The sequence below is a fragment of the Lissotriton helveticus genome, chromosome 1_1 (genome assembly GCF_964261635.1).
Source record: "Lissotriton helveticus chromosome 1_1, aLisHel1.1, whole genome shotgun sequence".
NCBI lineage: Eukaryota > Metazoa > Chordata > Amphibia > Caudata > Salamandridae > Lissotriton > Lissotriton helveticus.
Window position 1 is genome coordinate 972194169 of NC_136057.1, and position 14729 is coordinate 972208897.

Below are 14729 nucleotides of genomic sequence, written 5' to 3' on the forward strand. Positions count from 1 at the left end.
GTCGACATCTATGTAATCTACCTTTTGTAGGTCAGAGGGTGCCGACTCTGCGTCCGTCCTGCTGTCCTCTTCCTCCCCATAGTTGTAACTATCGTAGGGATTCTCGTACCCTTCTTGGTCGTCGGCCACCTCGACGTCCTGGTCTTGTTCCTTGGCGATCTCGTCGATCTCGTCTTCCTCCTCGACTACCTCCACCACCGGTGGCTTGGTCTTGTGAGGGATCGTGAAGGCTTTCATCTTAGCGTCGAAATCTTTCTTCCGCTGCATGATGTTCTCCATTTCGGCCTCGAGGCGCCATCTCTTCTTCTCCATCTCGGCCGCGTGTTCCGCATCGGATGGATCAGCCGTTCTTTTCGGCGCTTTGATCGGTGCCGAGCTTTTCGGTGTCGAAGTTTTCGTCGTCGACGTCGAACCGGGTTTTGGCTCTCTGGTCGTCGTCGTTAGTTTAGGGTCTTTCTCCCTCGGCGTCGATCGATCCTTTTCGGGGACCATTTTCGACGTTTTCTGCTGATCAGTAGCTCTCGCCGCCAGGGACTCCTTCTCGGAGGATCCGCTGGGCCTGTGAGTAGTCGCGGACGCCGCCTTTTTTGGAGTCGGCGCTTTCGGGGTCTTGCCCTCGATTTTTTGAGACTCAGAGTCTCTCGTGTTCTTGGGGGCCGAAGAGTCTCCTACCTTATCAGAAGTCTTCGTGTAATCGGTCTCTACGACCGTGTAGCTGTCGTCTTCGGTGGCAGCGTTGTCTTCTTCTTCGGAGGACATCCCCAGCTCGTAGAGGGACGGAGTCGGGCCTTCCCTTGCAGGGTGGCGTGCACTACCCTCTGTCCCTCCCTCACACGAAGGGTCTTCGGTGCGAAGGCGGAGCAGGCGTTGCAGTCTCCGCTTTCGTGGTCCACCGGTAGGCAAAGGTTGCAAACCGGGTGCTGGTCCTTCTGCGCGTACTTGTGGTGGCAGTTACGGCAGAACTTGAACGGCGTGTTGTCCATCATCGAGCGTCATGGGGCTCCCTGGTCGCGTGTTAGTCGACGGTCGTCGAGGATCTCGATGAAAAACGCCTTCTCCTTGCTGATTGTTCGTCGATGAAGTCCCCTGGAGTCTTCAGATGACTTCTCCTTGTGATTTCTGTCTTTTCTTCTCTTCTTTCTCCAAAAATGTCTGGAGCCCAAACGGGAACGATCCAGACCCCACCGCGGAAAAAAAGAATCTGAAGATGGCGCCCAAGAGTGGGAGCTTCCGCAGGAAGCATGCCGACGTCACCGGAAATACACCCAAGGGGGTGTGACGCCGACGCCCACCTGGGCTACGAAAAAAAAAAAGAAAAGAAAAGACTACGAATCCGGACCCAACCACAAGACCGCGGAATAATGCACAGCATAGTGAATCCAAAAAGATTCACGCTGCAAAAGGCAGTGTTGTCCTGTCTCCCCCTACCCTTTCATCTTGGCCATGGAATCATTGCTTCATAATATCCAGTCCAATAACCTGATCTCCTGTGTTGCCTTTTACAGAACCATTGAGAAAGTGGCACCTTACACTGACTATATTTTAATTGTGACTGAAAAAGCATGTCAATCCATCAAGGCACTCATCCATACAATTGACAATTACTCCTTAGTGGCAGGCTACAAACTTAACAAAGACAATTCGGAGGTCAAGGGCTTAAACAACGTATGTGCCAGCAGCCTTTTGGAAGACTTGAAATATTAAGGCATAGAATTTGGGTCGTATTTGTTAGAAACTTTACGACACAATGTAAAGTTGATTTTAAAGAAAATAGAAGACTTACTGGATGGGTGGAACCCAAAATATATCACCTCTGGGAGTATAGAGACAATTAAAATGATGGTAGCCCCAGTAGTCAACTATCTCATAAGTATGCGACCACTATCCTTGTCCGAGGATTCCCATCAGAAACTAGATAAGGTCTTAAAGTTCATCTGGCAAAAAAAATAAACCCTAGGACATCAATTAAGAAACAGAGGATCCTGGTGAACCTGGGTGGTGTAAACCTGGCTGAATTTAGAAACTATCAAACCGCATTCCTAGCCAAACAGGGCTCCTTATGGTTTTCCCAATTGCTGGACTATACCCCTTCATGGCTCTCAGTTGAAAAAGAGATCCTTGAGGATATACATCTCATTATGTTTTAAACCACAAAAATGTGACCTTCCCACCATGCCAAATATATATTTTACAACACTAAACAGGCACTAGTAAAGGTATACAAACTTCTAGCAGTCCCAATAAATGAATCTAACCTTTCTTTGCTCTAGAACATCCCCAAATTTTGTGTACTGACATTCCTGTTCCTACAAGGGCATCCACATCTTAAAAACAGCTCAGTAAACAAAACTCACCACTCTCCTTCAAAGAAATACAACACCAGTATATTCTGATGGAGTTAGATTGTTATGACTTTCTTCTGCTTAAAGCCTCTATAGCCAAGTCCAAGTACTACCACAGGGAACCCACTCTACCTATACTTGTATGCTCACTCAACAAATTCAGTCACCAAATCGCCAGATTTTACCACCTTTTAAAACCCAAATCCACTCACCTGAACCATGCCCTATTAAGGAAATGGGAGGAGACCAATAGCATCTCTCCGGATGACTGGAGCTTTATTTGGAAATCAGTTGTTTCTCACAAAATTGCCTCTTCCTTATCCCAAACTAAATATTGTTTTCTTCACAGATCATTTTGGACTTCCTCATGTCTACACAAGATGTCCCTCAGAGAAGATCCAAAATACTGGAAAAGCAATAAAGAGATCGGGGACATACCTCATCTACTTTTCCACTGCAGCTCGGTCTCCCTATTTTGGGATAAGGTCTATGACTTATCAAGACTCTATGTAGATTCCAATTAAAGTGTGACTTTACCTCTCTCATTCATGGATTTTTGAAACCACGGGTCAGTTTGCCTAATGATGGGCTGCTAAAAGACATCCTACTGACTGTGGCCTGTATATTTGTGCTCAATAATTGCTGCACCCTTTAAGGCATGGCTGAACTGGATTTCGCAACTAAGAGGAGCTGACAATATTGCATTCTAACACTCACCTTGGAGACCCCAACACAGTTTTGTGTGTGAATGCTGGATAACTTCTTTACTAGTAATAAACCTCCTTGAAGTTATCCTCCGCCAAGTTCAATATTACACTCAGTGTTAGATGCTCGAGTTTAGTACTTCTTTTTACTTACTACTGCCCACACAACAGGGAGGCGGGCACTGGCTTTTATACTTACATACCTATGTCTAATTTTGGCCTTACCTACCGTTGCCCCGTATGTTCCAGGGATAGACCTGTATCCAATAGGCTTTATCTGCATCGTTTCATGCAATGCACACCAATTATTAGATTCCATACTCTCGGATGTACTACTTTATCATGTTGTCTGAGGTCTAAGGATATAAACATGGACAAGATTGCCTACAGACTTTGCCCTGTCAATTGTAGTCTACTTCTTTCTTTCTTTCTTTCTTTTTGATTCACCATTAGTATGCTGTTTTACATTGTTTGTTCAACTTATTTCACTGCAAAATGAGGCATGTATCACTGCCTCATTACTGATTTTCTATAAAAAATCAATAAAGAATTTGAAATTAAAAAAACTATTTAGGACCATCTTTCTGTATCAGGGATGCTATTCAGCAGTTCCATTTATTTCAAGAACATGCTTGTAAAAATAAAGGAAACCAACATTTGATGTGGGCCAGACAATTAGGACCAAGGTGATCCACCACCTACCTACAGATTTACTAAAAAGGAGATAAATATGATTTTCCTCCACGAGCGGCGTGGCTTAGGAGCCGACGGGACGGGCTGCGTGAGCACTGAGCTCCGCGCCCGATCCCCCATATTATCCTGGTAACGGCTTCTCCCGGACCCCCAGGCGGACCCACTTGAGCGGGGGGCGACTGGGTGACGACGGCGGCCGAGATTTGGCCCGAGACCGGGCCTGGAACGACAGCGGAGGCAGCTGGCCTGAGGGGGGTTGCGCCGGAGAAAGCAAGATGGCGCCGGACCGCGCGGCCGATTCCGGGATCTAACAATAGCGCTGACGGCTGGATGAGAGACCAGGCATCCGCGGTGGGAGACGCGCTATGAATCGGAGCGCGAAGCACTGAGGACGATTGCGGGGGCACTGCTGGGCGGCGGAGAACCCCGGACCGCGGTGAGTGGAGGCTGGGAGTGCTCAGGCCGCAGTACGACCGGGACCAGTGGCTGGACCCTCCGAGATCACGGAGGGCCCTGAGATGAGTCGGAGCTGTGTGGGGGGGCGCGCAACCTGGAGATCGGACGGCGCCCCTCCGGCCTACCATGAGAGATCAGGGGATAACTAGACCCTGCCTGGGGAATGGCAGCAGGGGGGCCCCCACTCTGAATGGGAGATCGGCGGAGCCTGGGGTTTGCTCTTCCCCCATTGAGAGCCGCCTGTTTGCCACCACGAACTGCGGGCTGGGAGCAGGATTGCCTCAGGGGCCCTGGAGACCGGCAGAGTGGCTGCTGAAAAAGGCTGCGGGGGGCCCTGGGGCTGCGCTGCTGGAACAGTGCTGACTGGTTTGGAGTCGCCCCCCAACGCGGAGCCATAGAGCGAGGGTGCAGGCGGTAACCTGACAGCATACCGCCGGGTACTGGACGCACTGGAGTGAGGCTGCACAGAAACTGCGACAGAGCGGCTGACCGGACTCGGACTGAGTGCAGCAAGGCGGTGCTGCATGGCGATCCTGGGCCTGCTCCCTAGTACGGGACTGCGCGGAATCGGGGCTGCCTTGACCCGGAAAAGCACCGGGAAGAACCCTACGGGACCGGAGGTGAGCAGCATAGCCTGACGCCCAACGCGGCGGGATCTGAAAATCGACGCATTACCCTCATTGGACGATATTTTAGGCTGCGGACTTACCTGGGTGCTGCCGGTAAAGCAGGTTTGGAGTGCAACAATAATCGCAGTCATGGGCAAGCCTCGGGGACGGAAGGAGGGGGACCCAGCGCCATCGGATGCCGAATCCCCGTCGCAGGAGAATAGGAGTGAGCAGGAACTGCCGCAGGATTCAGGGATTCAACTACAACTTGATAGAATACTGACGGCTATAGCGGATACCCGAGCAGCCCTCCAGCAGGACATTGCGCAGGTTGCAACGGGATTGGGTCTACTGCGAGCAGACCACTTGAAACTTGCTGACCGAGTGAAGCAGACCGAAACTACACTTCAAGAGATTGGCCCTGCACAGACCGCACTAACTGCATCAATGGCGGGCGTCCTGGATCGCATCACGATACCGGAGCAAAGGGCTGAGGATGCGGAAGGCAGGAATAGACGCAATAACATCCGCGTAGTGGGCCTGCCAGAGAAAATTGAGGGATCGGACATGGTGGCCTACTTAGAGACTTGGCTTCGAACTGTTGTGGCCCCTGAGGGGCTGTCGAATTTCTATACCATTGAGCAGGTGCATCGAGCCATTGCAGGGGCGCCCTCCGCGACCGGTGGTGGCGAGGTTGCTGCACTTTCGGGATCGCGACTTCCTTCTAAGGAGGGCCCGCAACGATGGCCCCTTTCAGGTGGATAACAGTAATGTCCTCTCTTTCCGGACTACTCGTTTGACACGCAGCGCGCCGCATGTTCTTCCAAACAGTAAAGAAGGAATTGCGTGCAGAGGGGATCCAGTATTCCCTTTTCTTCCCTGCCACGTTGCGCATAGTGCTAGACGGGATGACCCATTTTCATGAAACGCCGGAGGTGGCCTGGGAATGGCTAGAGTCTTACAAAGCGGGAAAGGATGGCCAGGAAGCAAAGGCTCGGGAGCTGGCTGGTGGTGACTCTCAACCTCGCAGATCACAGCGTTTGCGACGCCGCAGGCGGGGCCTGCGGAAGCCATTGACCTCGCAGACGGCCATAGAGCGCAAGGGAGCCCTGGACGCGGCGTCGCCAATCTCCGGAGAGCTGTTGAAGACCACGCCAGACGCATCTGAAATTGGCAGCGATAAAGGCCAATCGGAGGGGGAGTCTTCGGCGACGGACGATCAGAGACTGCCAACAGTCACCCCCAGAACGGCAGATGGACTGCTAGATGAGTAGATATTGGGCTGTCTGTGGGGACAGGGGTTCTGCTCTGGAATGCTGTGCAGAAGTGACTGTATTGCTTTGATTGGAGGTAGCAATGGTGCACTGGAAACGGGGGTTGCTGAGAGCCAGAGTCGAGAGTGTCTGGGGTTGGGGTGGCGGCAGGGGTTGGCCAGGGGGTTCCGGGAGGCATTGCATCTTGGGGGATCTGGGGGGCGGTCACTGGGTGCGTTATTGGAACTACTGCATGTCGTATCCTAGGCTCTATCCAACCCCCACCGGATGGTACTATTTAGTTTGCCTTAACTTTGCATGGGGAGTGCAGTTGGGGTAGTTTGGATGGCAATCACTATGTTGGTGCCTGTTCTTGGGGGGGGGGGTGGGAGATGCATTGGGTGGGGTGGGAAAGTTTGGGATTGGATCCGGTTTGTTTGGGGGGAAATGCCTGCTAATGAGCTTAACTGAGGACATGGTATTACCGAGTGTTGTGTATTTGTATAATAGTGACACTGCCTGGCGGCCGGAGGGAGGGGGCTACCATGGGCAGACTTTTGCATTACAGTTACGGGCTCATCTCCTGATGTGAAATGTATAACCTGGACCTTTCGGGGATTGCACTCCATGCAGCGTAGATATAAGGTACATTCCTATCTGGTCCGTAGGGGCGCGCAGGTGGCCTTCTTACAAGAGGCGCATCTGACTAAATCTGAGGGGCTCGCTCTGCAGCGTAGGTGGCGCGGTCAGCTTTATTACACCACTTACTCGGCTTTTGCATGGGGGCACTGATCTGGATTAGGGCCGGGGTCCCATTTCAACTGTTAGATCAACTGACAGACCCTGATGGCCGCTTTGTTGCGGTTAGGGGCCGCCTATATGGACGTGAGATGACCCTCTGCAGTGTTTATGCTCCTAATGTAGAACAGGCGTCTTTCTTGCGAGCTTTGTCGTCTATCCTCGCCGATTATTTTACCGTACCGGTATTGATGGGGGGAGACTTTAACTCAGTGGTGGATGTAGCAATGGATAGATCCCACCCCCGCTACCCACAGCCCCGATTAATAAGTTGGCTGTGGTTCGAGCCCACTGGCAGGAAAGTTGGGGACTTCTTGACATATGGCGAGTGCAGCATCCAACTGATAGGGACTATTCCTATTATTCGGCCTTACATTACCTACATCTTCGATTGGATGCCATTTTGAGTAGTCCTGGTCTGGCATCACTGGCGGCTAACAGTAAGTATTTAACACGCACCATATCGGACCACAATCCGCTATTGGTGAACTTTTGTTGGATGGCGGAGCGCCCCAGGATCCCACACTGGAGGTTGCGCCCCGAGATGCTGGAGGATCAGGTCTTTCGAGCGGAGCTGAGTGATGGGGTGGAACACTACTTTGCGGAAAAGGCACTGCTACGACGGTTGCCCTAGAATGGGACGCCTTCAAGGTGGTGGTACGCGGGATCTGTATCGCCAAATGGGCGGGAGTTAGAAAGTTGCTTCTGCAGGAAATTGAGACGGCTGAGCTGGCCCTGTGTGATGCCGAGAGAGCTCACTCGGATGGCTTGGGGACTCGCGACGAGGTTCTGTCCCGGAAGGAGGCGGTAGCGGCGGGGGTAGAGCGGCTACGGTGCTTTGACTACAAGGCTTTTATGGCTCACGCGCAGCGGGACAAGGTGGGCACGTCATTGGCCTGGCTTGCGGACCCTGCCCCTTCTGCCTATTCTAGCGTTGGCCTCCCCCTCGGGACGGCTGGAATATGAGCAGCATCGAATCAATGATCAATTACGGTCCTTTTACGCGAATCTCTACACCAGCCAGCTGCAGACTGGTGCGGTGGATGCTCAAGCATTTCTAGAGGACCTGGAATTACCAGTAGTCGAGGAGGAAGAGGCAGAGGCTCTTGGACAAGATATTACATTGGCTGAGATTTGCTGCGCCATTAAGCAATTAGCGCGCAACAACACACCTGGCAGTGATGGCTTGCTCATCGAATTCTATCTAACATATATTGACCTCCTGGCTCCCAGATTATTGGAGATGTACCAAGAGGCTAAGGAGACGGGGATACTACCGGCTTCTACTAGGGAAGCCATCATTGTACCGCTCCTCAAGCCAGGGAAGCCGCCGACTGACCCAGCTGCGTATAGGCCTCTTTCTATGCTCACTACTGATTATAAAATATTGAGCCGTGTGCTTGCCACCAGGCTCCTCCCCTTGATGACACGCTGGTGCATTCAGACCAAGCTGGCTTTATCCCGATGCGCAATACCGCCAGCACCAAACGTGGATTGATAGGAATCTTGGACGGGGTTGCGGAAGAAAGGGACAAGCAATGGTGCTTTCGGTTGACATTGCCAAGGCATTTGACAGGCTGGAATGGCCCTATCTGTTCTCAGTTATGACGGCGCTGTATATGTCCGTTGGACTGAAATCTTGTACTCTGCGGCAACGGCTTGGATCCGCGTGGGCAGGGCTATTTCCTCTTCCTACCCAGTGGGACGGGGCACTAGGCAGGGTTGCCCACTTTCCCCACTGTTGTTCGCTCTTGCGATGGAGCCACTGGCAGCGCTCGCTATACTGGGAGGGGCGTACCGGGGCCTCCGGCTCAGGGGTCGTAGGCGACCTCCTAATGTTTCTGGAAGATGCAGGGGAAGCCCTGAATGGGGCACGTAATCTCCTTGACCGTTTCGAGGACATCTCGGGTCTGCGTGTTAACTGGGCAAAGACCTGCGTTTCTCCGGTGTCTAGCACATGCGACCCGCCAGCATTGCCACCCGATCTGGCGTGGGAGCCGAGATGCCTCCCTTATTTAGGAACACAGGTGTATCATACACAGGAGGATCTGCTTGAAGGCAACATTGGGAGAGCGATGAGGGGCTTGAGGAGTAGCATGCGGTTTTGGGGGACCCTGCCATTGTCGGTGGCGGGTCGCGTCGCGCTCCTGAAGATGGTAGCGCTTCCTCGTCTGTTATATTTCTTCCAAACCCTACCGATTCGAATACCGGCAGCTTTCTTTCGACAACTCCGCTTGACGGTGGGTAGCTTCATTTGGGGAGAGGGAAGGCGCAGAGTTGTGCTGGATACATTGATGCGACCGCGTGCTGAGGGAGGCCTTGCTACTCCAGATTTTGAACTATACTATCTGGCTGCGCAACTCCAGGTACTCACTCAGGCGGTAGCGCTGGAGTTTAGAGGACCAGAGGGGGGGACTGTGCTAGAAGTGCCGAGGCATGTTCTGTCCTTTGTGATCCTGCAGCAGCGACTGAGGATCGCCGAATTATCGATGGTGGAGAGTACCCTCAGGCATTGCTGGAAACGGTTCCACAACAGAATTGGGGTGCAGCGTCCCTACGCACCCGAGATACCGTTGGGCATGTGTACGGCATTACCACATGGTGGCGATTGGTCCGGCCTGGCGGAATAGGAGGAGCTGGGCCTGCAGATGGTGGGTGACCTGAATGCAGACAGTGCACTGTTGCCCTATAAAGCACTACAGGAGACCTCCGGCCTTCCGCGGGGTCACTTCCTGATGCACGCAGCCTTGATTGCAGCCCTACAAAAACATTGGGGAGCTGGCCTCTCAGAACCGCCAACAAGCGGAGCTTGTCAGTACGTGGTGATGGCCGTGGGCACGTATAAGGCGGTTACCTGCCTATATAAACGAGTGTTAGGGGAAGGGCTTAACCAGTTACAAAAACTACGGGAGCAATGGGCGACAGACTTAAACAAAGATATCCCGGATGCGGCCTGGTCACAGATACTTAAGAGAGCCTGGAAGAGTACCAGGAACGCCAGGTTCCAGTTGATTCAATTCTTTGTGCTGCATAGGGCGTATCTCACGCCAGCAAAAATTAATCAGTATTTTAGTACCGATACTGCGATATGACCCCGGTGCCGGTCTCAGGGTGCGGATTGAGCCATATGTTGTGGGACTGCCCTCAGCTAGGAACATACTGGGAGGAAGTAACCGGGTCACTCTGTAGGGTTACGGCGCGACAGGTCGATATGGATAAGGGTGCGTGCCTATTGCACTGGTTCCCACACACTAGTAAAAACAAAATAACTAGCAGGTTTATGGACTTGGGTCTCATCCTGGCTAAAAGAGAAATGACATCACATTGGAAGGCAGCAGCAGGCCCTAGCTTTATTAGATGGAAGGCAGTGCTACCCCTGTGGGCGGGCAGCGAGGGCTCAATTAGAATGCAACAAGCCCATAGATCCATAGTGACAAGGCGCTGGAGGCCGCAAGGGCGTGGGAGGCCTTGGTAGTGGAATTCTGGATGCAGGACGGGGACACTGACTCGGACTCTGGATTGTTGGGGGGGGGGGGTGAGCAGGTATGGGCAGCTTTCTCTGGACTGGGGGAGATTAGCGCAGGGGGAGGTCCCCGTACTACAGGAGATCAAGGTGGCTCTTAGTATAGTGGTAGAGATGGCCTGTAAGCATAGCACACACGAGGGTGGTACCTTGATAACACTTCTCATCTAGATCACAGGGGTGGGGGGGCTGGGAGTTGATAGATATTGAGGGGGGGCCACGCATAGGACATTGTTTAAGATTTAGAGCCTTGAGCTCAGACGCGACACCAGGTTGATAGAGGGGGCTCGACATTGCAGCGCTGGATTTGGAATGGGGATTGTATGCTTTGTTAATCGTTGAATAATTATCAAGGAATATTAACAAGGAATGTGGGGTGCTTTGTGCTTTTAATGGTCCCTTCTCATGTCTTGTTTGTGTTTTGAAACAATAAAAAGATTTTTTTTAAATATATATATATATATAAATATATATATATATATATATATATATATATATATATATGATTTTCCTCCACTTTAAAGGTAATTTTTGTTTTTTACTGCTGACAACTGTATCAGTCTGGAACTGCATCTAGTGCGTAATGGCAGCAAACCGCTGTGATTTTGGTGCCGTAGGTAAGTCCTATCGGCTTACCTGTTTTTCTCTATCCAACACTGTGGGGAATATCTGTTATGTGAGCCATGTGTTGGACAATGAATGCAGTTACTATCTGCAGGTATGTTAGATGATAACGAACTTTCGCAAAACATTTGAGTAATCCTAAGAAAACACCAGCACAAATATATTGAAAACACAGTAGATATATAATGAAAGGCACTTAGATTATTAGCAAGTAGTAAGTATTAGTAGGCTACATTAATGAACACAAGTATATTCTTACGTCGGTTTCGTTGTCAAAAAGTAGAAAGGCAAACGACTCCTTCAGTTCCTCTTGTGTATAGCCACACTCTTTCTTCTGCTGAGCAAACTTTTTAAACTGCGTTAAAAAATTAAAAAATAAAAGAGACAACAAGCTTTAAACAACCCAAAATGCACAACAATAATTTTTTGTCTGTAGTCCTTAGATATCAAAATGTTACCTCTTCTGTGAAGGTTTCATTGGTCACCACACTCGCTTGGCTGTACAGGAAACAATTTTTAGACGCTGGAACCAGGAAACTACTCTGCAGCAATGAACAGATTGCATCAAAGGTAGGATCTGAATATGGTCCAATTTCCTGAAACACTGAAGGTAAACAAGACATGGTAAAATCAACATAACACAAAAATCACAAACCAATTAGCAGTACACCTACATTGAGTCCCACAGACCTAGACAGGACTAAACATTTCTGCAAAGTTAAATAATAACCCCTTCTAAAGTACTGTATCTATCATAATACAATAGGGAATTACTGCGATATGTTCAGTGCTGTTTTGTCCCAGTGCTAATTCAATCTATGTGACCAGTTCAAAACCAGTTATTGCCTCTTGTTCTTGTTCACCTTCGCGCTCAAACAATTTGGCACAACTAGTACTTGTGTTACTAACAAACAGATGTAGTTACAGAAAGCCCCATTTGAACATTCTAAACAAATGTTCTTACCAACATAAACGCAAATATAGCCAGTCTGGAACAAACATGGCTGACACACTCACACAATGATCAGCGGAAGGCATAAGAAGAACTATGTTTTCCATTTGTATAGCAGTACTACTATCTAGTTTAAGAGTGCAAGCATCATTAAAAAAAAAAATTGGGGGGAGAGGGGGAATTGTTTAGGCCCCACCTCTGAAGAACTGACCACCAGAGCGTTGAGCTGCCACTGTTCCACCTTGCATTACTGAATTTGTTTAAGCAATGTTTGGAGGGCGTGGGAGGTAAATTTATATTTTACTTCTGAATCAAAACAAGCCTTCTCATGCCTAGCTCAGAGACCGTAGAACTCTATTTCTGATCACAGTAGACTGAATCCCAAACAGTTGAACACTTAAAATCTTAAAAACGGTAGGAAGGAAACCTTAACAAAAAGCCAAACACGTGTCTGCAGAACAAAATAAAAAAATCAAACAACTTATACTGGTAACTAAGAAGCTGTTGTGTTATCATTAAACAGAACACTACTTACAGTCTTCTATTCAGTTATAAAGCATGTCACAGCAGGAGAGTTATCAGTTCCTCCACACTAGAAATAATACATTTCAGAACAGAAAGGGAATCCAACTTCAGAGGAACGGATTTTAAAGGATGGAACTTCATAAACACGGTGTTGTCAAATGGATCTACTCTTGAGAACATTTTCAATTATGCAGATAAGTTCATAAAAACCTACGTAAAACAAACTACAATCTGTTTTCAGGAAAACAAAATGTGTACTTTTCAGCCAGCATGCATAATATTCCTTGTAAAGTTGTTTAGAACCATGACAGTAATCCTCACTATAAACTAGTATAAAATACTAATGCCACTCAAGCCCAGATTTTTAATAGACAATCAGTTTGAGTTCTTGCTCTTAATACCATAAGTACTTCGTAACAATTATTTTGTCTTAAATGGTCTACATGGCAGCACAGGCTTTACACCCCCTACTACACAAACTTTAACACTGGAATGTCACACAGGGATAAGAGAAGGAATGACAAAACGTTTTTCAGAAGACTAGACTGCAAGAATACATAACACAACACATTAGTTATGTTATGGATTCAGTGGGAGATCAATTTAGAAATCAGCATAGAATTTCAAATGATACAGGTTTAAGAGGAGACAGTGATATTAAACTGTCAATTAAATCTTGATTAACCTGTGAACTTGGCACAAAAACAACCAGATGATGTAACGAATGTCATCTGTTTATCCCTCCAACAAACAGATAAAGTATAATGTCAGAAACATGCTTAGGTAGTAGACTGATCTTAGAAAGTGCAACAGGATAGTCCGCTGCACATTTGTTCTATATAGGTAGACATGAATCCGTGTAACAGCTGTAATACATATTATAATGTAACTAGAATATTTGCTGTATTGGATAATATCATTCAGTATTCAGATGAGATACCTGAGCAGCCCTTTCAGTAAATGTACAACTGATACCATTTCGGTTTTAGGTCTCGCCTAGGCAGCGTTTGCGTGGTCTCTTCCAGACATGCTGTGTCTAGGATTTGGATTCGAAAAAAAGCCCAACTTTCTGGTTGCTGTTGTTGTCCTATAGAAATGCTGGATTTTCATTGGTAAATACATTTAGTAATCCCTCCTTTTGGAATTGTGTATCCTCCCACGAGGACTGCCCCTCTTACATATTTTCTTTCTATTCAGGTTATTTATACTCAGAGATAACTTTTTTTAGTTGGCCTGCCTCTTTGCTTGTTAACTGTTACAACTGTGCCAACTGTGTTAACTGTGCCAACTCCAACAAATGCGAGACCTATTGCATTTGCAATGCTTATTTAAGATATTAGTAACTTAAGATTATAGCTTGCAAGTCTGAGTTGTACTGCTCAAGATTGTTAAAACATTTTGAAGAGTGGAGAATTGTTAATGTTTGAAATTCTAAATATTTATTGTGTTATTTGTCTTAATTATTAGGTAAATAATGGGAGAAATGTAATGTATTTGAAACTCAATTTGAGAATGTTTGCCACTAAGAACTGCATATGAACCCACTATAATTAAATAAAACTCAATTCCTGTTGTCATTTCCTTTCATTTTCTACATTTTTTCAGAGCCTTTGAGCAACCATTGTTTGAGGATTCAATCAATACTTGGGTGAAACTGGCTTGCAGGGTCAGAGCCCATCATTCAGTGTACAACAGGTTTCAATAATTAAAGCTTTGGCGCCTTCTTGGTAGTTTGGCAGTTCCCTGAGAAGGTGTAAAAAGTTACAGTGCTTAGCAAACTAACATCACAATTCTACACCACAAAACAAAACGCCACTATCCAAAACCAGTAAAAAAATAAAATACATAAGTTAAAACAGATATGGAGTTCAAATGTTATAGGCAAATGAAAGAAATAACACCAGTAAGCATTCAACAGAAACTATGTTGCATTTAAAACTAATAGAAAGCCAAAAATAATGAAAAAAGTATCTCAAAGTATAACTTATAGTTTCAATGTTACATTTTGAATAACCATAAAAAGGAAATGTGAAAATATAGCAACAAATGACATAATGAAAATAAAAAAACATATATGACACAAAATTAATGGGTAATCCCAGCAAAGGAGATTGTAACACATTACAGGCTTCCTAAAAATATCTGAAATAGTAAAATTGGTAATGTGGAATAGCTGAAATGGACATGTTAAATCGGTCAGAAAAAATGTGCATTTCAAGAATCATTTCCACTCCCGCCACTCTAAATATTT

At 47.7% G+C, this 14729-nt stretch overlaps 1 protein-coding gene across 4 annotated transcripts in view; it reads right to left on the minus strand.

Annotated features, from left to right (window-relative positions):
* TASOR2 (transcription activation suppressor family member 2) overlaps positions 1-14729 on the minus strand; it is a 1020110-nt gene that overhangs the window by 921871 nt on the left and 83510 nt on the right. For all 4 annotated transcript variants that reach the window (XM_078677333.1, XM_078677324.1, XM_078677320.1 and 1 more), the window contains exons 2-3: positions 11460-11605; positions 11261-11356 (exon numbers count right to left, since the gene is read on the minus strand). In XM_078677333.1, the coding sequence (XP_078533459.1) occupies positions 11261-11356; positions 11460-11605 (242 nt within the window). The remainder of the gene's footprint in view (positions 1-11260; positions 11357-11459; positions 11606-14729) is intronic.